This window comes from Anneissia japonica, unplaced genomic scaffold (genome assembly GCF_011630105.1).
Source record: "Anneissia japonica isolate Jap-2015-1 unplaced genomic scaffold, ASM1163010v1 scaffold287818_len932483_cov186, whole genome shotgun sequence".
NCBI classification, from domain to species: Eukaryota; Metazoa; Echinodermata; class Crinoidea; order Comatulida; family Comatulidae; genus Anneissia; species Anneissia japonica.
In genome coordinates, this window is record NW_022703366.1 from 196,863 (window position 1) to 222,925 (window position 26,063).

Here is a 26,063-nt window from a genome sequence, read left to right on the forward strand (position 1 = left end):
TATGTACTACTGCATGAGAACACGTATAAACTATAGCCACAATGAGGTGAACGAATGCAGTTAACTTGTAATTATGTTGTTTTGAAGTATAGAAGATTTGTTTGTCCTTCTAAAACAAGTACCTCAACTTTAAACCAAGTCACCTAAAAATGTTTGACTCACACCCACAGGTTTCCAGCCCTCATGGCAGTAGGCTATAAAGTAAAGAAACGATGAGGTGAGTTGGTGGTTTCCGAACAAGACAAGACAACCGTATGTTTCTTCTCCTTAAGAAGAGACAAAAGTTCACATGTAATTCACATGCCTTATTTTGCTAGAAAATGCATCACTTCTTTTCTTTTACGGAGCGTAAATCAAACTTCACAACTGACGAATCAGAACAGGGCTTGTTGTCCTACAAACGCACGTACGTTACGTTTGCGCTGTGGTTTTGATGATAATATGATGATATAGGCATAGTGATAATAACAACAATATATTCAATATAGATACAGTATACGAGGCAAAGATGCAATGAAAAATATTATGTCTTATAACATTTATTCAATCGTGACAACAGCTCATCCCCAAATGCAAATAATAATAATAGTAAACAAATTTCAGTTGAATTTAGACGTACCTATAAACTTTACCTAACTCATACAAAGCCAAATAACATAATTAAAGATTAAAATAACTGAATTATAACTACTAAGACGAAATTACACACTAGCGAGTCGGGTGTAACTAGGCCCTAGGCCTATATTATGCATTTGCATATATGTGTAGTTAAAATCGCTACTTACGCTTAAAGTAGAGTTAATTTACAAGCGACAACTCTTGACACCTTTTATTACTACACTGATCACTTTCGCATATGGAAAGACATTCATCTTCTTGATATTATGAAAAATTAGAAAAAATACGATTCAACGAATGCTGATGAAGGACAGTGCTAAAAATCAAACGTGACCATATTGGAAACAATGTCATCAACTCTCGTTAGGAATAACTAGCGAGTTTCTGTGTACAGTAATCTAATTTAAGGCATTCATCACGTCTTGCGTAAAATATTGAGTATAACACAGGAGATAATTAATGTGAAGTAATTAAGTCATGAATTTGAACAATAAAGTATATAGAGAGACACATTGATAAGGCACGAATTCGAGATTGTTTCATTAACAAAAATCAAGAGATATGGTAAATGATAATAAAAATGTTATATGGTAGACATTTTACGAAGCGCTGTTCTAAAGAAACTCTTCTATTATTATAAGAGGAATTTTTCGGAACGTTTACGAAAACGATTAAACGAATACGACATGTTTGTTATACGTACCTAATGGCCCAGATTGTCAAATGACCAATCAGGACGTGTTATTATTAGGCTCAAATACGGAATTGTACGCACATTTACGCTGATTAAGATGCCACACCTTATAGTGGAATCGTAGGATGGCCCACTGAGTGCGCAGTGCAGACGATATAGTCATAGTCAGTACCCTGGTGCCGAGTGCTTTTAATTTCTGATTTTTCGAATTTACGAGGAGTCAGGTGGTAAATATGTGAGAGTAGTTATATCCGTTTTTCTATTTTACGAATACGATTAACTCCTAAAAATGAGAAACGACTGATGAAAGGGGATTAGCTAAAAGAAATATAAAATGTATGACGTAACCGCACTAAAATTTTTCATCGTAAGATTGCAAAAACCTTCCTGTTGCAATTGTTATTATTTGACGACTAGGTGTAGAAACCGCATAGTTAACTGTGAAACAGAATCTCTCTGTATAAAAAGATTTTGCAGGGCCACCGGCTCATTGGATTTTCGAGATGATTAGGCAGACGCCACGTAAAGTACAAGCGTCAGAACGATACGGCTCGCGCTACTTGTTATTAATGGCATTCACTTAAGAACCTACACTTATTGTACACGCTTTAACAGCAATTTCCATTACCTCGGATTATGGAAGAAATAAATCTAAGTCGAGCAATTTGGAACTCGACTCGAGTGTTCTGACAGTTCATTAAAAAAAGGTGGAAGATTTAGCAGATGATTATCATTACATACGTCATTATTCGTTTAGTCTTTAATTTGAACGCATCATAATTGAACTTAAAAATAACCTGGAAGACGATATCTCAAAATAAATTCCTGATGAACTTAAATTATTTACACAAAATATACTTCCACGCACTCATATGCATCATGAGTTGTGCACATGCATATACAATATAACCACTGTCATTTGCAAATACATACATACATATGATTTATATATGTTATACCAGGGAACAGTTAAATGACCATATACATAAATTGCCTACATATTATATCGTATGTGTATGTATATGAAAGTATATATAATTATTATGTGTTCATATAATTTCTCAACAGCTTGATGGTGGTCCGTTTGAATTGCACTTGGACAAAAAGTACTGGATGAAAATTAAAGCATTAGAGAAAATCTAATAATATTCAACACACAATATAACATCACAGTTGCACAAATATATTAGTACATGCCTACTAGCCCATGGCTACAAACCAGTGCATGGGTGCTAGCCCACAGTAACTAACATTTGTTTAATAGGTGATGGCTGCCAGACTGGTTTCCATAAAATCGCTACATTGTCGTTTCAGTGCCTTCCCCAACACAATTGTGAAGGCTTCCCAATTCGACTGGCCAATCAGCGTCACAGACAGTTGTTAGTGATTGCCTGTAGCGATTTTATTTAAACCACTTTATGCATAGGTACTAGCCAAAGGTTACTAATGCATGAATAGTACTGGCTTATAGTCACACACTCACGAGTATCTCATGATAATACTTGTGCTGCAGTACTACTAGTTGTTGGTTACTAACAGGTTAGTACTACTGTATATGCATCAGAAGTAGTGCAATCATACTAATGCATGGTTATTAATACATGAGTACATCATACATGAGTACTGGACACCAGTGGCATATCTATAAGTTTTGACATGGGGCCGGGGCTGATGGGGGAGGTGCGAAGGTTAAGTAAGATGATCGATAATCAAGTTTGGAGGATTTAGCTGCAAAATAAGGTGATATGATGTAATTTTTAACTACTTGAGCATAATTTGTTGTTCAGCAAATTTCCATTGTGGAAGGACAAGCTTTTTTTTCCTTTTCTGGGGGGGGGGGGGTGTGGTGGTGAACGCAGCCCATTCCCCATAGATACGTCACTGCTGAACTCAGGTCACTTAAGCATGATTACCAGCCCATGGTAACTAATGTAATGGTACAGACTTCTGAGATAAGTTTATAGGATGCTATAGTGAGCACATATATTTTATTATTTGTTACTAGTGCATGATTACTAATGCATGAGTTACAATACATGGGTGCTAGTCCATGGTCACTCATGCATGGATGCTAGCCCATAGTTGCTATATTTGCATGAGTACTAGCCCATGGCTACACATGAAGGCTATGCATGTACTTATGCACTAATTTTACAAAAAAAAAAAGGTATGACAGCTTTGCTAGAAATTTGGCAACAAAAACACAATTGAGATCTCTCAGAGAACCAACTTATTAACTTGGACTAATTGAAATAATAATATAATAGGAATACATCAATAAAAATACAACAAAAATAAAATAATAATGGATAATGCTGATGGAGCCAATAAAAATTAACAACAGGATACAACACTTGAAATAAACTTAAAAAGGAAATAAGATTCTTAAGGAGGAATAGATGAATATATGTACAAATGTCAACAGTATAATAAAGAACAGATATTTATATAAGAGTGGCAATGTGTAGAAAAAATATTTTTAAACATTGTACAGTATATAAAACTGTAGTAATCAATGCACTATCTCCTTACTGTATAAGACACAAAAGGAATGATAATGATCAACTTATGAATATTCATCAAATATTTAAATAAATGTTGAAACGTTACTCTCATGGAGGCTATTCACATTTAATTAATAAAAAATTAATTAAATCAGAAATGTATTAGATATTGATAAGGCACTGATATGAGTGTGATTTAATTATAAACAATTCATAACTGAAATGTCATATGTCTACGAAGTCAATACCACACAGGATTTTAATCATGAATATTCATTAGACTAATTGCTATAAAATAATAATGCAAAATTTGAAGGATTTAAAGACAATTAGAATTCCACAACTTAAAAAACATAACAATAACTTTTCTTGCTGTAAAAGTTTATAAATTCATAAAAATATTGAGTTCTGTATTTTTAAGTGATCCATAAAAAATCTGAACACAAGGGAAAAGATGTTTAAAATTCAATAATTTTACATGAACAACAATTTAACAACATAATGTTATTTTTTCATGCATTATTTTCAAATCAAAATCTTATGCACACAAACAATTTGCACATGTATATGTGAAGTATTCACAAATGCAATACTAAATGAGTTGTTTTTCTTTATATAAATATGTTTAATTATAATTACTTCTAGGTAGTCTATAAAATGTAGTTCCATACATCGCTTCAAATCTCACAAATCTACGTAATAATTTCTGTTACAAAGTTTTTTCCAATCAACTTTCATCTGGCAATTCAACCAATTAAATATTACATTCATAACTGCTGCAATATTCTAAGATAAAGTAAAAATCAATAAATATTTACTTGCAATTGTCTTTAAAAAGTAAAAGAGCGCCAAATTAGGAAATACAGTACTACAAAACATGCACAAATTATAATTATCTGTTTACACGTTTACTAGTTCTAAAACAAAATAAATTGACACAAGGCAGCAATTTCTGTTCTAGTATGCTAATGGAAGATCGCATTATTTGTTACTATTTACAAAATACTTTCAATTCTATACATACATTTTTCGAAATAAATTAATGTTAGATAAATGCTTATGGATATCTTAATAATTTTTAATAATCTTAAATTATATAATTATAAACAAAACTAATTGTAATCTGTTTTGCACATACCACCAACCGGGTCCCAAATTGTAATCAATTTTAAATATTCAAAGTAATACATATGCATCTGAGAAAAACTATTTCTAATGAAAAAAAAATGTAAAAAAAAAAATTAATAAAGAGACAAATATAATTACATAAATATGTACAATAATACTGCGTTCTTCAAGTATTGGATATAAAGAACTTCTTGCTTACACTCCAAATTTCAATTTATATTAGACGATCGTAATATAGTCTTAAAAGATAAGTATGAGATTACTAAGAACAGAGCATAATAACATGGAATTAAGCTGTGCTTTGGAGGGTGAGGTGCTCATCCTCAAATCTCAAGGTCAAAGGTTCAATCCTAAAAAAGTCTGAATTTTCTCACCACTAAAAACTACTCAACTCAACCTAAAGGATACTTGGTAATAGAACATTGAGGATTACAAATTATTAGCTTTGCTAGATTTATTACCCTCGTGTAAATGTGCTATAACAAAAATCAGAGATTTGAAGAGGTTGTTTACTTAGAACAGGAAGTTCATTTTGAAAAGTTTAATCTTTCTTAAATCATTCATTAGAATGATAATGGGCAGAATGGTAAAGATTATAAATGTAAATCCAGAAAAAAAAACACTGCTTCAATCATATAAAGTATATAGATGTGAACCTCCACCACAAAACAAGTTTTGTTGCATCTGTTGCAACTTGATTCGAATTTGAGGTAACTCTTGGAACCTGAATTTTTGCAAAAATTGGGTTTTTAGTAATTTACAATAGTTTAACTTTTATATTTATGTACAATAGCTTTGTTGATATATAAACAAGATTTTAAGTGATTACTCTATGAAGCATGTTGTACTCGATGAAGATGTTTCTTGCAAATTTAATTTTCATACCATTTTAAAGGCCATTATTTCCACTTATAGATATGGTATCAACAATTATTATTTAATTGCAAAATATATGTTGTATTATGTATTAAGTTATTGTTACAATGTCACATGTTTGATCTGTGGTGCAACACGACTCATATTGTGGTGGGTGGTCATACCATTGCAGCATGCATCCTTGCTAATAACGTTTTCCATACTGGATTACAGAGTTTTACAGTTCCTGAGGTAGGATAGGCATATCTTAAATCCAAGTTCTCCAATCCAATATTATTGTATAAGGCACAGAGGTCAACGTTTATCATTATTACATGATCTATCTTGAGTTGAACAAAATTGCGCACCCGACAACATACTGTTAATTTGAATATATACAAAAGAGGCACAATGCTGTAGACATATAAAAATCACAGGGTGAAATATTTTTGTAGAAGTACAAACATTAAATAATTAGGCACTTGATATTATATGGAAGAAGTAGTTTTACTAATTTGTTCAAATATATAATTATTATCAATATTTACTAAATGGAAAGACTTAATCAATCTCAGTTGCCTTTTGATGCAGTTCTGCAGATAATTTAATAAAAGAGACAAAGGCAAAAATCTTATGGTTTAACCTTTCATTCTCTATCATATTGCAATGCAGTAAAAACAAGAAAAAAACAATCAACCGTATGCATGTACAGTAAATATTATTAACGCCAACTGACTAATCACAGTCAAGCCAAGTCAGGATGATAGTTTTTTTGAAAATCCAGCACGTCTAAGCAAGAAGTAAGGTTTCGATTGCACTGAATCACAGCTTCTATTCGAGCTCATCTAAACAGTTGGCTGATTTGAAAAACTCAGGCAAAGGTTCATCAAGCTTACTGATCACCTTGTAGATGTTTTTCTTCCACGAGGGCTCTGCGTCTTTATTGGCTTTAATTGCGTTGAAGAACTCTACCAAGGTGGCTTGAGCGACTGACAAGAAGCTTTCAGGAACCTGCAAGAAATAAATCACAATAATAATAATACATGCGATTTATTGTTATCATAAACCAAAATAAATAAACATAAACTTAAATAGCATCAATGAAACAGCAGAACGTTCAAATAAAGTTTTAAGATTCAATAAATTTTGATCTTTAAATTCTCATCAGGAACAGCAATGGAAATTTCTTACAATCTGAAAAATAATAATTATTTCATCTTCGAGAGGATTTGTCTCTGTCTTAATTAAAGTCTATTGGTGGTTTTATTAGTAGAAATTGATATAGACTTATATGATAACCTTATGTATTCTGTTTCTATTTTGTTTCCCCATATATACTGTAACATTTATTAGTCATTGTTATTAGCATGAATAATACAATTACAACAGATTTGAAATTAATAAGAGGGAGGGGGAGGGAAATTCACCATTTAAAAACAATCTAAAATCTAGAAATGAACCAAAAGTTCCTTGATTCTTATCTTCCTGGGTCTGTGCCTTCTTCCATTTCCCCTTCACTATTACTGAATCTGTATTTTCTTTTTTTGATTGAATTTGAAACAGAAGCAAATAAATGTCACCTGGAATTGAATTAAAACATTACTACATCTAAATACCTGAAAATCGTTGCTCTTATTGTAGTGAAGATTGAGAGATCGGAAAATTTCAGAGTCGTTTGTCATTCGGATCTGATCGCTACTCTCCATTCCTTCGCTGAGATACTGACGTGAAAACTTCTCCATCTGAATGTAATAGAATTCTCGGAAATTGCTGAACCATTTAATGATTTGGGATGTGTTGTGGCGGTTAAACTTGACATCTGGGAAATGTTGTTTAAGGATTGACGAGCTTGGGTAGCGGGTATAGAAGAACATCAATTTGGCTTTCTTCAAATGGGATGGTGTCAACGTTGATGTTAGCGAGTACACATAGGTTAAGGAATACAACTTAGAGATTAATCATAATCAATTTACCATAACAGCTACAGTATTTATATATATATATATATTATATACAAAGAGAAATCATATATAAACACATTTGCAATATAAAATAACCTGATATTTATCACAGAAGAAAATTAAAATTACTATAAAATATCGCAAAAAGTATCCTGGTCCTCTATGTCTATTCTTTTCAAGTGTTCATGATGGCAAAAATCTTAAAATAACAAGATAGCATTCTCCGCGATTTTATCTGTGCAAATTCTGTAATAACGCAGTGTAGGTCACCCTCTTGCAATTACAATTACTTTTGAACTTTGACATCTATGATCTCGGAAAATACTGGAACCACCGCCATAGTAACAACTAGCACACCCCTCTTTTAATTATAATTACTTTCTATTGTTTTCTGCATGAATTGGACGCTTCTATTTGTTACACGTAAAACGTGGAGAACGCTATCTTGTTATTATAAAATCTTTGATGATGGCTCATATTGTGAGGCCAAGTATGCAAATGCAAATGCACACCATCGTGTCAGGACTATACCCCAAAAGGCAATGTTGACAGAACGTGACTGACACGTTGGCATGCATTTCGATACTTGGAGTATGTATTATATTATCTTATCTGAGATTATTCAGTGGACCTTTTGGAACTAACATCAGTTATGCAATAGAAGTCATTTAATGAACTGCTGTAAAAATCCACTTTAAACCTAATAAACATATTTTTCTTACGTGAGTATTGCTATAATAATAAATATTGTTGGTTATGGTGAGTTGCTTAGCAAGTAGGTTGCTTTATTTGAAGTTAAAACGTGTCAGATGAACACATATCACGGTTGTCGATAGAACGTGACCAATGATTTCTAAGATATGATAGATTTAACAGAAGGTTTTAGGATTAAATGGACATGATGCAGAACCGTACCAAAAGAACCTTTTAATGGAAGTCTGTCCTGGGAGACACAAGGCTCCATTCACGGCAACTTACTGACTGTTTAATCGGAGACGGTCAAATTCTCAATAATACATTCCAACTTCCTGGCAACCATATTTAAAGTGAGATGCTTTAAATTAAAAATATTAAAAATTTAGGGAAAAATATGATTAATAATCAATTTTAATCTATATGTTTTTACTGAAAACTGAAATACAGTAAACAGTAGTTGAATATTCAAATGTAAAAAAAAAAAAAAAATATTAAAAAAATTATAAAGGAAATTTAAGCAACATAAAAAAAGGATATTGTTCCATTAGCGGCGTTGTAGATGGAGAGGTCCGTGGATCCGTCATGGTAATAACCGGAATCGCCCAAATCTGTCTTGACCATTGGTACTGTGAGACCCTCATAGTGGGGGGTATCAGCGCTACCAGGCTCCCCATGCTGTACCATGCTGGCCGCATGGTGTGACATCAGTGGACTACTGGAGAACCTATAAACAGAAAATGACAATTTAAAAATAACAATCTAAATAAAGCACAAATAATAATAAATAAATGATTCATGATTTTTACATATCATTAAGATATTATTGGTAGTATGCAGTGCATAACTATTGCAAAACTATTACAATAATAATTACATAGACATGTAAAATATCATTCACATTTGGCATTAATAACATAATATTCAAATAAACAGGGAATAATAATAAGAACCAAAGTGTGATGTATACACGTACAACCAAAATATGGAATATGTATCTGTATAAAACATATATGTATATATTTTATATAAATATACAACTTGATGTAATTTTCAAAATATATATAGCAAACAATATAACACCATATTAAATATTTACAGCAATGCACATAAGACATTTAATTAAGCAATATCCATTCTATGCAAATACCACATTGTTCAAAACCTTCCATGCAAGCTCCAATTTCCACAAACAAATGAAAAAAATATATATTTTTGTCTCATCAAATATCATCCTTGCTGTAATTACATTTGATGGTTAGACCAAAGATATGGAACCTGCCTTATAAACTGAATAACAATTGAAAGGCAAATATTGTAAACTGATTTAAGAAATAAAAAAAAAAAATACATGCAAAATTAAGTATAAGTATATTATTAAACACCACACAACTTTCAAAACCCTTTTATAAAGAAAAACTAATTATTTAAATCAAAAGATTTTGTATGTAAACTTAATTTATCACAAAAAATTAAGTTTCAAATTTTGGTAAAAACCTATCAGTAATTTGAGCCAAAGAAATTCCCACAAAACTGCATTTCAACATGGTCACATAACACATAAATACCGCAAGCAAATGATTACAAAAATACAACATCAAAATTTTAAAAAATCCCTCCATTCCACCAGCTGTTGCCACGATAGTATGAAGTCATCAAGTTACTTACGGTCGGAAAAAATGTGCAGAGGTATATCTGAAGAAGGTTAGCAATTGAAAAAGAAAAAAAAAAAATACAATATAGAGTATATGATAAAAAAAAATGCATAATTTCTGTACAATATTTTCATGTCTTTAAAATATGTTTATCAGAATTTAAAATATTGACTTTTACATTTGTAAATTTAATACATTTGAAAACCCAGACACTGCTTTAATGTTTATGCAAAAATAATCAAAGTCAACCTAATTAAATTTTTAAATATAGGCCTAATTAATTCCACTTTGTGAACAAACTGAATTTATTTCACATCTGTGTGTTACATACTCCTCCATAGGCCTTCATTGTTATAATTGTTACTTCCTATCCTGACTCCCCTACCCTTGATACATCATGGGAATAAAAAATGCTTATCTATAAATTATATAATTATACAGATATAGATTCTTGCAGACCTTAGAATAATAAAATCAACATAAAATTGCTTTAATCTATTATATAATTTTAAAAGTAAGTTATAATACTAGCTTTCAATCGTAAATTAGACAAAAAAAATGTTGTAGTCAATTAACAGTGACAAACTATCATTCCTATAAATTTCTGTCCAGAGACCATTAGCTTGTAATTCATTTATATTTTATCCTAAAAAGGCAGGGAAAATTGATATGTTTTGATCATTTTATAACTTATTTAATCTTTTTAAATGTGCAATATAGTGTTTATAATGGCCTTTCATAACAGACAATATATATTTCTTTCCATTGGTGTTTATTTATCTAAAAGCCCAAAAAACACAAATGGATTAAATTACTATTTATATAAAACTTGTTATATTCTCATACAATTAAAATCGTTTCCATAGAAAACTTAAAAACATCAAAATCCAGCCATTATCATCAATTAATGATGGACTCTTAATAACAAATGAGATTATAATTTACAATGTCAACGAGTTCCAATACGATACGATGTCACCACATACATATTTCCATCATATTCCGAGGGCATCTGATTGGCTACTGATGCTGTATGCTAGGAATTTTGAGCATAAATACTCTGGCAGTTAAAATTAAGGATAATCGGGAAATCAAGTGAAGGATTCGTAACCTTCAACCTATTGCAATGCCTTGCACGCCACCACCTGTAGCCAATCATCATCTGACTACAAATATGATATTCAAAAAGGGAAACAATTCCATTACTTATAATTCTTCGCAGCTGTTCATAAATTTTTTTTTCAGACATGAAAATGCATGTTCTGAGAAAGAGATATTGTCTCTGATAAACAATAAATCAAGATTAGCAATTTTACAACCTGTGTAGGGTAATTATTAATTTACGCTGCATATCGTATGATTTTTATAGTTTCAGTTTAGCCAGGTAGTATCTTAAAATGCTTAAACTTTAAATTTCTCTCATATAGAATAACTATAATTATAATTTGATAAAGACATTTGGTGGGTCAGAATTCAAAGCATAATAGTACAATATTAATAACAATATTATATGAATAATAATTATAATAATAATAATAAATATAATAATAACTATGATGCTTTATTTACAGTATATCTAAAATCATATTACATGCTGAATAAATCTATTTTTGCAGAATATCTGTGTTTTATTGACTGTTTTATGGGTTGGATGGTTTTATAAGCCAGAAAGTACTAAAATTGTAATTTTAAGGAATTTTACAAATAAGAGGCTTGAAAATCCTAAAAGCTGGAAAGGTCAAACATATCAATCCTAATAACCTTGTTTTTGTTATCAAAGAGACATACCGATCAATCGTTTTCAAACAAGCAACAGCAAAGGTATAGAAAAAGGTGTTAATTGCAATTTGTGTTTTGAGGTTGCAAAATATGGAACACTACAATTTCTAGTGTTTTATTATAATTTTCCTTCAGACTTTCATGCAGGTAGCATGTAGTGTTGTTGCACTGTGAACTCTGCAGTTTAAGTTGTGATGACATCATTAGCTTGACCTTTGCGATTTTTAAGGTTTGAAAAAATTTACGAAAATGTGTTTTTTAGTCTTTTTTTCTATTATTGATAAAAGATATAATCTTTCTTATTTCCTTATTTTATTTAACAAAAATTAGCATGTCATATGGTAATTAAGCATATATATTTTTACCAAATCCGGACTTTTGGGAAATGAAAGAGCTTTCCAAAATAAAGAGTTATATTATATTGTACTGTACCTATGATATATCAAATTTCTAAAATTAGTTGTACTGCCTCAATATGTTTTTAAATTTCTATGTTTAAAATGTAAATATAAAAACAAGACATAAATTTAATTAAAAAACGTTATTTTATATACACAGACAATGAAACATATTTTCAGTGAGTGAACAGATTCATATTCGGTGTAATATTTGATGTGTACCGGTAATTCCAAATTAATCTATCAATTTCAAGAAAATAAAAGTGATACTCTAAGCAATTGTTCATGAAATCTTCAGATGATTTTGATAAGTAAACAGAGACTTTGTAAGTAAACAGAACAGAATAAAGATTTCCTTGATGGACTTCTTTACAGTTACTTCCTTGTATCTACTATTCTGACTTAATTAAAATTGATTAAAATATACTAGTAGACATTCATCTAGCACTTTTTATGAGAGAGAAGTTTATTCTTCCTGGCAGTTGTTACGGTCACCATTAAACTGTTTTCTTCTTCTTTTAAGACCATGCAAATGTTCACATGTTGATTTATCTTGTCTCTTTTTTTCATTCTTTTAAGCCTAAATCTAAGTGGCTCCTTAGCCTTCTTCAAAGAAAATTCAATAAAACAACGACAGAAAAACAAGAATATGTTATGATTGCTTGCAAAAATAATAAAAGTCAGACTCAAAGTAGACACACAATCATGGTTGACAATTTATTTACTTTTGATATTCCTATTCTGAACTACTTTCTAAAAATACATCAGAAATGCCAATTAGGTCGTATATTATGTCAATCTAGTATTAACAATGCCTTCTTGGAAGTTGACTATCTTGAATGTGGGGGAACTAATCCAAAAGTACGTTCAAATATGGCTATTAAGTTTAGTCTTAGTTCTCACCTCTCTTAGTTGTTACCTCACTTTTTTGTATTCATGTGGGTTTAAAAATTTAAAAGAAAAATTAACTAAGGGTTTCAAGGTAGTTAAGATCATAAATACCTTTAAAAAAACTCTTAATACAAGAATGAAATAGCCTTGACCTTCAAAATATCAATTTGAAAAGAAATATTGCAACGAGAAATATGATAACGGATACAATACAATTAGGACAAAATGAAGAGAATAGAAGAAGCTATTTTCCTTGAGTAAGTTCTTAAAGAGATTAAAAGGTAGCCCTGAACTCCTAAGTTCAGTATTGTGCATACATCCTTTTATGATGAAAACCTTTCTCCATTGTTGGTATTCAAAAAAAAAAATAACAACTCTTTAGGAATGTGATGTTCTTTTAAAATCTAGAGCGTTCAGTCCGCAATAACATGTCTTTGCTTAGGCACTTAATCTATCTCAATTAGCAGTAGAAGATGAGAAGCACTACATATTCCAAGCATCATTTTCTAGATTCAAGATTAGGGATAGTGAAAGATAGCAAGGGACATGAAATGGGAACGATAGAGAATGGGAAGGATTATAAACAGGGAGGGAGATGGAAGCAATGATAGGGAAAAACAGAAAATGAAATGGTGGAATAGGAATAGAATTTAGTGTCAAATCAATACTTGAATTTAATTTGAACTGGGATAAAATGGTTAGGTACTACTGAATAACCACTACCAAAAACAACTTCAGACAGAAATAAATATTAAATATTTAGTATCAATTAGTTAAGCATTTTTTATAGTAATTAAATTTTATGAACCAAAAATATGAAAAAAAATTTCAACATAAATATCATTAGGCATTGAATGTGGAATTAGCAACTGTATTGTAACTTTGCAATACTGAACAGTTCTACGTTCTGTTTCATTTAGTTTGGAATGCATGACTGCACTTACAGCCTTTCCTATCCTTTTGATTCTGTGAGATGCGTTTTACTTGTAAATACCTTTTGATGTTGTATTTGTTTAATAACCACAGTACTGTAACTTAATTGACACTAAAACATATATGCTTAAATATCTACAATTAACTAATAATAGTAATACCATTTTTAAAAACTCTGGGGAATTCAAAAATACCTTGGTGTTTATAACAAGTAGCATGTTGTGAAATAATGAATCATTTCAATATGTATTTATCTATGTATTGTATACCTAATAGATCATATCCTATCACATGGTACAAAAAAATTAATTCTTATCTAATGGCGAATAGCTCACTGATTTACAGGATGTTTACTAATGCTTTTAAACGTTACATTGAAAGGATTAGGAAAAAGGTACATTGTCTCTATTGTAACAAACTTGGCATTAGAATAATATAACCCACAGTTTACTACAAACCAACATATTAATTTAATTAGCTTTATTTGATGTTATCTAATCTCGAACACTGTATCTAACTTATTTTATCTTTTTTAAATTCAATATTTTAATTGAATTATCTTCAAGTAATAAACCTAGAATTTGCCTATATACTTTACTTTAATTAATTTTAGTTTTTTTTAAATATTTTTTTTTACTGTTATCTATTGTCTATCACTGTTCCTACTGAGTTGTTAATTTATTTTGGTTTTATCTTTAAATTTTAAATTTAATATTTTAGTTGAATTTTTAAGCTTTTCTATATTTACCCATGGACATATATATATTTTTTAATACCGTTTCTTGGCGGTAGAAACCAGATTTAAAATAGTGGGACTGAAAGCAGAACACCGTAACCATGAATAACTCTGCTACTTAATAACTGTCCTTGTATTCAAGATTTATAGCGTTGTTAACACGTTAGGCGATGTTTCGGAGATTTGGTCACATTGAATTAGTCTAACTTCAATGCAAACAATACGTTTTGTATTTTATTGGGACTAGTATAAAATCCTCATTTTTTCCAGTGAAGCATTAAAAGTCGTCATAACAAGAACTAAATGTAACAATAAAAGAGAAATATTTTCTGATTAAAAAAATATATCCATCGCATTGCCAACTTTAAAAAAAAGAAGTTTTGTTAAATGATCAGATTACTAAGTCAATTCAGTTGAAGTTCCTGGTAGCAATTTCTACCATCTTGGATAAATAATTCAGCGCTCACTCAAATCATTTACATTTTAAGCTTTCTAAATACACACGGCATAAAACCTGCATCTAAATTGCTAAAATAATATCAATTTAGTATCATCTTCAATTGCTAAATACCATACCTAAAGAAATGTAAAATGCTGGTAATTGAACGCGCTACTTATTAATGAGGATGCATTCCAAATAAGCCAATTCGCTCCATTTTATTCTGACACACTATAAAATACTGGTATCAAATTTAGGTTGAATTCAGGACATTTGATATTGGTCTGCATAATATCATGTAAAATTGTGTTCATTTTAAATATCATTTATCCATGTACACAACCCAAAAAAGCTTAGAATGAATTGAGGTCTTTTATGATGAAATAATGTTTATTACTATTTTGTATGACAAAATACTGTTCCTCATAATGTGTTGTATTTATACCAGTTTAAGTACAAATGAATTGACTACTCAATTGCAATCTTTTTATTATTTTTAATTTCACCAATATATTGGTTCAATATGAAATAGTTTTTATTTGAATAACCAAGATTATTACTTACAAAAAGTTAGAACATATTTATAACATTAATAACTTATTTTCTTTCTCAATATCCTGATTTCATCAATTGATGGATACTTCCAAATATATATTTAGAAATATATAATTACTGTAGTTTCTGTACATTGTTAAGATTTGCTAAAGAATTTGTATGAAAAACCGAGTCCCACATATAACAAGGAATTTCCCTCTAAATTTCCTCTTGTCCTATTAAGTTTTGAATTTACAACAAAATGACAGGCCTTCAAACTATGTACTGTGGTTTCTATGCATTCTATTTACTAAAAAAATGAATGGAAATGTTTATGAGAGGAATAAGTTACCTTCTACATTTCCTCCTGTACTTTTAAATTTCGAAATTTTAAGTAAACTAAAGAATGAAGGAAAGATAATTACATGACAATTTCTTGGAAATTTTTAGATATTTATTATTTACACTATATTTTATTAAAGGAGAATGAATAGTAATGGGAAATAATCAGGAAATTATAAATGTAATATATTTAATTAGACAAGATTACCACAATATAAGGAAGTGTAGTCTTAAAAAACATCATTATAAAAGTACAGTAAATTTCAAATACACATGAGATAATCATTAATTGGACATCTTTATAAATGTAAACACTTAAGTAGCACATACATCAGATAAGGTTAGGAACTAATGTAATTCAAATTTAAATTGGCACGCTAATGAGTCTGATCTTTACCAGTTTCACTTATTTAATCAGATAAATGTTTTAGAAAATTAAAGCTACAAAAAATAAATGCAAAGTTTTTTTTTAGTCTAAAACAATCACAAATTTTGTTTTATATTTCATTTGAAAACAATGTTTAAATGTTATTACTACAACCACTATAGGAGATTTGTAGTTTAAATTGAATAATTAATAGCAGTATTAATTATTCTTGGATTCAAGAATGAGTGTGTGGGAATCATATCAGATGCGCGGCAACAAGTGATATTTTTGCACATCAGGCCTGTCTTTCTAAACTCCCTCGCAAGTGACAAGAAAACATGTAATTCAAAGCACGCTATTCTGCCTAACAATATGCCTGACTGCCTAGTAATAATTACTCCCTACTTATATCGATTCGTTTAATCTCAGTTAGTAGACAAACACGCGTGAACAAGTCGAATTCACAAATCTAGTAATAGCCCTACCTGGTAAAAAACCTGCTTGTTTCTCATATAGTCTACATATTACATCAATATTTTACTTATTATTTGAACAAATATTTATTTTAAAAATTGAAAAGCACAGATAATCTTTCAAATAAAGTTAAAGGTAAAATGGAATTTGAATGCTTGTTTCAATCAGTGAGTTATTATTATTATTATTATTATTATAAACAAAAGACTATGTATATATTTTTTTCTTTTAATATAATATACAGTAAAGATAAATGGAATTTGAATGCTAGTTTTAATGAATGAGTTATTATATTATTATTATAACAAAGAGTTCAAGTATTTTTTACCTTTAATATAATATACAGTAGAAGTAAAATTGTACCAAAAATTAAATCATTATTAAAGTCTACAACAAATGTTTATTTGTTGTAAAACATTGTTTGTGTTCAGTAAAAATTAATAACAATAATAAATTTTAATATATGTATAGTGTCAGTTAAAATAACGGTTTGTCACAGACAATAATAAATCATGATTATTGTAATGTAAATATGAGTTTTGAAAGAATTAGCATTAGGAATTAGAATATTACAGAAAAGCAATTATAAACTTAAACTTTTTAAAGTCCAAATGGTGTTTCAAAGTGCTGGTAAATGGAGTAGTAATGCAGTGCCGGTGTCTTTTAAATTTCTGTGGTTATTTTCAAGGATATTTTATGGTTTAGTGGATATTGTTTTTCAGGTTACTTTTTTTCTATTTTTTTTCTTTTCTTAAGCGCCTTGAGCATTTCCTCAAAATGGATATTAGTGCTATATAAACATTATTTTTATCATTATTATTATTAATTATTATTATTATTTAATTAAATTGTTCTATGGAACAACAAAAACAAATCATTTTTTCTGTGGATATTATTGGACAAAAAGAAATTTACTCTTATGATTCTGATAACATTTGAAAACTATATAGTAATTTGAAAAAAATTTGGGACACTTTTGGACATATATTTCATATTCATAAGTAATAATAATGATAAACCAAACAAGACATATCAGTAACATGGTTTTTTGTAGACGTTATAAGTAACATAATAATACAATTCAAAAGGGCAGTATTGATTAAACAGTTTAGTGTACACCTAATCGACTTGAACAATAACCTTTTAATATTTAAATACTTTACTTTGTATTTAAATAAGTTATTATCTTTTATATATAAAAGAGAATCAGAACATATTTCCCTCAGCAATTAACAAACACATTCCTATAAACTTTGCACTGATCCCTAAATTTACTTGTTTAAATAGATTTTCTGTAGTAACTAAGAAAACTTAATTGTTTCATTCTGTGTTTCATCGGATTTTGATAACTAGGAATGTGCAATTCAGTTTTTATTATTTAAATTTTAGAAAAATAAAATTATAAATATAATTTTTAGCTTCTGAATGTCTATAATGCTAATTTTCCCACCATTTATTGAACACAAAAATAATATGATAGTTCCTATATATTTTAATAGCTTTTTTAATTGGCTGGTCATTCAATTAAAGGATTTTTTAAAAAGTAAAATATCTATAAAAAATCAGTAAAAAAAGAAATAAATTTTGGAAGTTAATAACTTACTTGATCTTTTAAATTTTTCATTGAATTTCTGATGTACAGTATCTTTCCAAAAAACTGTCTTACATGCACTTAATAAATTCATTAGATCCCGTAATATATTTGTTTTGTGTTACATGCAATCTTAAAAATATCAAAATTTGTAAAAATCATATAAAATAAAAATGATTAAAGATTAATGGTGTGTAATCTTACCTCATATCTTCCAGTACATCGCGGCTCTCTGGTACTGCGCCATGCATCATTACCATTGACATGGACTGGTTCAGGCTAGGGTTTGGAATTGCTACACTAGTTGGCAATGAGGATGGTAGTGGCGTCTCATATTCTGACTCGTTACGATGTCGGATGGAAGCTGCCGCGCTAACATTGGTGTCACGGACACGAGTACGATGCGGCACAATGAGAGGGATAGCTTCCATCTGTTCTGACAGTGTATCATGATGAACACGTGGTAAAGGTTTAGATGGAGCTTGCTGGTGTAGGGGAGGGGAAGGTCTATCAGCATTGTAATGGTTGTTGTTATTGTTGACTGGGCTTGACATTCCGACAGGCTTACGCTTGGAAGGTTTTTGGGAATCGGGTACAGATGGCGGATGCGGCTTGAACTGACTAAGGACAGAATCAACTGTGGCCGATACAACATTAGTAAGTTCTTGTTTTAGTGCATCAGTAAATTTTCCAGATTTTTGTGTGGCTGCTGTCAACTTTTGTAAACTTTTACTTAGGTTAGGCACTTGAATCGGCGATTCACGAATGTCATCTAGGTCATCAGAGCTGTCTGACAAGCTGCTGTTGTCATCTTCGTAAAGGTCAAAATATTTTTCTTGTAGCATGTCAAGCTGTTGTTGAAGGTGATACAAAAGATCTTTTAACTTACGTCTTTCTTCTCTTCGCGTCTGTTTTCGTTCGTCCAGAACTCGCTGTTGCTGAGGTTGAGACTGTTTACGTTTTTGTCGACGAGATTCCAGAGGAGGTGTGTTTGATGGTTCTGTAATTTGGCGAAGCGGCGATTGACGCATAGTGCTCAAGATGTTCTCCACTCGTGCCCTTTTGGCTTCGGCACTATCTGGCGTGTTTTCATAAACCGGACTCTGGTTGCCGTTACAGCATCTTTCTGAATTATATTGTCCATTGTTATGTAAACTCTCTGTTTCCTTAGCATCCATCTCATGCATCATATCAGACGGTAGACTCGACGGCGAGTGCTGCATCATATCTAGATTTCCCTGATTAGCTGCCTGCATTTTAGCTTTTAAAAGATGGGACATAATTGACGATCCTTCATGGGATTTCTCGGCAAATGTCTGTTCCAAATCACTTGGATTCTGGCCATGTTTCAATAGCTTGCGTAGGACTTCTGTGGTGTCTGCTGAAGTCAAAGAAACATTTCCATTCATGATCATAGCGGTGGAATGCAGCTTGTTTTGCGAATGAATACTCCTTGGCACACCCACATCGACTCTTCGTCGTTTCTGCCGTATAACTTGATCATCTACCTCAGACATTTTTCCTTGTTGTCTGCTTGGGTTCTTCTATTGCACAGAATTAACGGTAAAGAACATATATAACTGCTTGACTGGTGTTGTTCAATAGCCAGTGCTGCTTGATTGAAAATACACTATGCCGACTGGTTTCTGAAAGAAAACACACAGCCTAACTTTAACCTTGGATATACAAAGATTATAACTGCTTCAATACAACTTAAAGATGTACTCACAAACCATGCAATTTTGGAAAAAAGCCTGAATAAGGATAATGTACTTATGTGCACCGTTCACAGATAATGCCCTTTAGAAACCAGAAATCCAACGCACCTTAAGGCAGATATGATAAAGTCAATCAGTTAAACGGCGTTGTCTGCTCTTTTAAAAAAAACCTGGTTTTATCACCGGTAGACAATACTGAGTCATATGAAATCACAACCAAAGCATGCCAGCTATATAGATACAGAAGTGAGAAGAGATGCCTGACTAGCAAACTGGCTCTTGGCAAAGTATTGATTCTGACATTGTATAACAATAGCTTGCATACACTTGAAAGGCATAGCTGTGAACGAATCCAAGTCAGCTGCCTACATTCCCAAGGTGCGATTGAAAATCCTTTCTTATTCTATTGATCACAGTAATTGGATAACAAGACTACTTTCCTCAAAAATAAAGAAATCTTTAATAAGCGAGAAAACAATCAGATACGCTGACTGTTGACAAACCCATGTAATGTAAACAAGTGTTAATACATCTGAGGGATGTGACGTTCACAGGAGACCCACATCTGACTTGCACGCTACATTTAACACACTTTAGATGATTCAACAGTTGAAGATTAATTTGGATGCGATATGTAAATAGCTGAAGGTGAACAATATGCAATTTAAGAGCTAAATTCCCATGGAAGTATCCAAGGGGAATTGCAGCAATTAAATCATCACTCCTTAGAAACACTCTAGATAATATCACCATTATTACATCATTAACCTAACCAATATTATTAATAATTATTTTAAAATGTATTCATGCTATTACTGTTATTGGAGAATGTTATCATTATTTTTATTATCATCTTTATCAAAATTATCAATATCATCAGAATTATCATTAGTATCATTATTATGTAATATACTGTATTATCTTGATAATGATCAGAGCAATCTAACAGAAACAAAGAGACAACCAACCAACCAGTGGTTTTACCTCAAAAACGTTATTTTTTTTTACACATGGTGTACCGCAGGTTTAATGATTTTGTTATTGATATACTCAAACCTTCAAGAAATATATATTATTTATCAATATCATTAATTTTTTTAATTATCATTATGATTACAATTATTGATATTTAGTAAGAATGTAGACAAAAAATCAAGGGTATGTTTGCTGTCAAATTGCTAATGATTTTGATATATAAAAAAAAACCTGATTTCTTTCGGTGATTCAAGTGTATACATAAATTTTGGCCTCGACAAAGTACTTCATGTTATCACACTGGTCATTGGGACATACAGTATACCTATGGAACACACAGGGCCTAATCAGCTTCCTGGCTAAGTATCTGATAATGATGTACAGTACTAGGTAGTAATCAGTACATTGGTCCTAAAGTACATACTTATGGAACTGGAAGTGGAGTGGAACTGAAGCCCAACCTTACTAAAATTTGTGGGACCAAACTTACCCCCACAGAGTAAAAACCACTCTAGAAATTAAAAAAAATATTAGCAGAATTACAGAGATTTGAAAACGAAAATCTTAATCACTAATTAAAACAGGTATGATCTACGTTCCTTAGTTATATGATGAACAAAATAAATACTAACAGGATTTCCTAAAGTACTCTATCCATCTTTGTGTTTCCTTTGGATATTATTACTAAGAAATAAGTAGAACTGTTTTGAAATAAATATTCAATGTGCCTGTGATAAGCTGGTATTTAAAGAGGAATTATTGTAGGTACTGTATTGGTGTAAGTGTGAGGATTACAGTTGAATTCCAGCACCCATCCTCAGGGCAGGGAAAAACATGGTCCCTTAATGGAATGATCTGTTGAAAAGGATATTCTCTGGTGGGACAAGAAAATTGTAATGGCCCTTTTAAGGAGGCGTTCCCTTAAAAGGGACCATCCTATTAAGGGTTTTAAATTGAAGTGATTTCAACTCTTGATTTGGTAAATCTTGGAGGTTTAATACCTCCATGGTCTTAACAACTTAAAAGTACAGTTTCCTATCATTAATCTTGCTGCTGGAAGAACAATGGAAAAGTATAAATTTAAATACCTTGAGTTTTTTGCCTTATTTCTCAGTACACCTTGACTATACTGATATTAGTACAGCACTATCAAACAACTAAAAAGGAGTGCTAAGCAGAACAAAAAATGGCTCAGGTTTAAAGATATTAACAAAGAGAAACCAAAGTCCAAAGACGTTATACCCTAAATACACCCCTATCAAGGCTCCTATCTTAGAGAAAATCAACAAGGTCACACACAGACCCTTTCAAAGTTTCTTTAGCGAGATTCTAACAAAATCACACACCTTCAAAGGAAAAAAATCAGATCTATTGAGAATGTTACAATACAAAAGACAATACTAAGCCAAGGCCAAGAGTCATAAGGTATACAGTCTACAGATTAACAGGAGAAAGACAACAGCATAGAAACTTACCAAGACTATAACATACTTGATGACCGACTCTTAGAATGCAAGGTTTGGCTTTTGACTTGATCAAAAAACCAAGCGAGTCAATATAGCTTTATATTGAACTTTGGACGGCACTTATGTACAGTTAAGATCAAAATGTACTTTGACTCAAACACACACACATGCACGTTGAGTTCAATACCTCTTATGAGCACATAAAAAAAAAAAATCCACAGACTCAAATATTACCAGAGATATTGAGCATCCCAAACAGAGGAAGATATGGCTTCTGTATAGGTCAAAATATGAGATGAGGTAATTGTCAATCAAACTCTCTTTATACCATCATTATGTTAATAACTGAATATTCTATTCAGCATGGATGGCTCTGTTTATCAAGTAGCAATACAGAAACCTCTCAGATTGATGCTGGTATAAGACAAACTATTCAATACTTAACAGTTCCCAACTAACCTTTGTGTAATTTACTGTAAAAGTCAGAAGATACCAGATATTATTAAGTGATTAGTAGGGGCCCATATTTGTAGAAAGTTTTTTTCATTTAGCAACCAAAAATTAACAAAGAAAATACTTCTACCTGATTGTCCAATCAGATCAAAGGGCTACAGGGACTTAAAGGACTACTTAAATTGACAAATACAATAAAAAAAAAAACTACTTTTACAGGCTTAGCAAAGGAGTGGTCTACAGGTCGCTTACAGTAAAATTGAATTATAAATAACACTGAGTCCTACTTTAAATTACCACATTAAAATGAATATAATGGGGAAAATAATTATTGATATACAATAATATGGAAATAGAGGTTTTTAAAAAAATATGATAATATAGCCATTTTTAACAGGACACTATATTAGTTTATCCGAAACATAAGATTTACTGTACTGCGTAGTTAAACGATAATAATCAATATGTAAGGGGCTTTACGTGTCAGAGGTGACGCCAATGGGAGGGTGCGCTTAAGCCCCCGTCAGACAGGCCAATTCCCTTCGGCCATGACTCATGTGACCAAAATAGCAAGTTATTTAAATTTGTCTACAATTTTTTTTGGGTGAAATATGATCTAAATAATCTCAGAAAATTCTCTGAAATTGCCAAGTTATTATAGGCACCACGGATCTTAGTCCTCTGAACCCTCACCAGGACTTCCCTTACCCACACTGCTAAACTCCAAATTTTCAGTCCCCACCCTGTTCAGCCCCTCTTGTTGCACAGCTTATCACTGTCAAGTACATGCTACGTTATTAGCTTTCAGTAAAAAAAAAAAAAAAAGAGAAAATATTATATACGCAACTTAAACACCATTTGGATGAACAATTATAATGGCTGGAATTAAATAAAAATAAAATTTGTTAAGAAAGACGGCAAGTCAGTGGAAACTACAATTCTTTGAATTTGTGTCTTATTGGAAGTAATTAATTTAAAGTTTTATTTAAAGGTTTGAGCATTTTTCAGATTTTAACACAGGCAGTAAATCTTTAACCAAAATACATCCAATCAAATATATCTTGGGAAAAATTTGACTGTCAAATCTATCTGCTATTTTGGTTCGGTTCATTAGTATGTTGCGATATCAGAGCCAGATTCAAAGGGGAGGGGGGTGTCAAGTGGCCAGGCCCTACTCTCCCCACCCCCCAGTAAATAAGAAAAAAATAGAAAAAGGATAAATACAATATTAATTCTGAGAGTGCCATTTAGAGGTGTCATAGTCATAACATTTTGTACCCCGGCATGACCATGGTTGGGCTGAGGTGGTGTGGACCCTTTATCCTTAAAATTAAGTCCCTCCCTCAGCAAACTCTTTTGGATTTCTGGACCACCACTGGCTTTAACTACAATGTAACATTAAACTTTTTATAGTTATATAGGAAAAAGACAGATATAGTTTGATATTATGTGTATGTGATGGTTGTCAGAAGAAAAAAATGTTCTATGGTTAAATCCAGGCCCAAGAAAATAAAAGATCGTAAAGAAGTGCCTCTACTTTTAAAACTTTCGTAACCAAATCTCAGTAAAATGTTATTTAACCTCAGTACAAACAACGTGAAATGGAGTCTCAAGAAAAAGTCCTATGCCTCAGTAAAAAAAAATTTTCCAACAGTAACACACCATTAATGCAAATACTAGAAAATAATAAAAAACTAGAAAACAGTAATTATTTACATAAAAGATCAAATTAAGTCATTCTTAAAAAACAATGCATAAATAATAGACTTATTAATAAAGATATAGTTAAATGAAAAAGTTGAAATATCAACCACGAAATATTGATATTTAAACTTGTCCAAAAGTAAACTTACTACTTACTATTTACTTTTAAATGATAATGACATCTAAAGATGATCTCCAGGGGACTTCCTGTTAATGTATGAACTAAATATACTATTCACTTATTAAGTAAATACAATGAACAATAAAAATGCAAAATTAAGATGTAATTAACTGAAATCCTTCTCACGCACAAGGAATTGATACTGAACTTGAACACTATAACGAGAAATGAGAGATAAAAACTCTAGCTTCTGTTAATTACCAGGATAACAAGGTGTAGTACCAACATTGATGTTAAGAAAGAAAATCACTGCGACACTGTGGACAGGTGAACCCCTTATCTACTGGTTGCTAATTAACTAAATACCATTGCATTTAAAAGCTTAGACGGTCTTAGTCAATTCTTACTGGTACAGGAGAAGTTTATACGGTAATAGAGATTGGAGACCGTTAATTAACCGCATTCGGTTGTTTGTAAAATGAGTTACTAATTAAAACCATTTCTCTGAGATGAGTCCCATTGTTTGTATAATTTCAGTTTCCACCAAGGTCTATAATTTTTTTTCTAAGTGTTCTTTACAAAACAAGGAGTGAAACCTTGAATATTAAGTCATGTGTGAGTCAAATTAATTGTACATTTTAAGGTCACTTTAAAATATAATGATATAATGCTATGAAAGATCTTGGAATAATTACAGCGGACGACAACACCTGTTGCATAGCATAGCTAGTCATACAGAACGCCAGAGCATCCTATCTCATTCTGGTGTCAAAAGTGATCAACATGCTCTTTCCAATATCGTGTTGTACCACTGGGAGTATGACACCATCTTAGATCACTATTAAGCACAATTTAAAAAAATAAATAAAAATAGAGGTGGGAGAAATTCTGATAATTAAATAGTCAATGAAATTATAATTGTTATTTAAGTCTATCTTATAATTATTAAAAGCCAGTTGGTAGTAATTATATCAAGAATATAAACATTCTCAGTAAATTAAGATCTAATAAAATAATACAGAATGGCTAACATG

General features: G+C 31.1%; 1 protein-coding gene across 10 annotated transcripts in view; it reads right to left on the reverse strand.

Moving 5' to 3' along the window:
* Window positions 1-521: 521 nt before the first annotated feature.
* Window positions 522-26,063, reverse strand: part of LOC117104393 (prospero homeobox protein 1-like) — a 63,427-nt gene continuing 37,885 nt past the window's right edge. For 4 of the 10 annotated variants that reach the window (XM_033245221.1, XM_033245220.1, XM_033245222.1 and 1 more), the window contains 5 exons: window positions 18,797-20,238; window positions 10,122-10,148; window positions 8,994-9,180; window positions 7,416-7,721; window positions 522-6,810 (listed from right to left, as the gene is read on the reverse strand). In XM_033245221.1, the coding sequence (XP_033101112.1) occupies window positions 6,631-6,810; window positions 7,416-7,721; window positions 8,994-9,180; window positions 10,122-10,148; window positions 18,797-20,109 (2,013 nt within the window). In that variant the 5' untranslated portion in view covers window positions 20,110-20,238 and the 3' untranslated portion in view covers window positions 522-6,630. Of the gene's footprint in view, window positions 6,811-7,415; window positions 7,722-8,993; window positions 9,181-10,121; window positions 10,149-18,796; window positions 20,239-20,321; window positions 20,342-20,418; window positions 21,082-22,373; window positions 22,396-22,760; window positions 22,938-25,064; window positions 25,318-26,063 lie in introns of those variants that run through there. The other 6 variants (XM_033245225.1, XM_033245226.1, XM_033245228.1 and 3 more) reach the window with 6 other exon arrangements.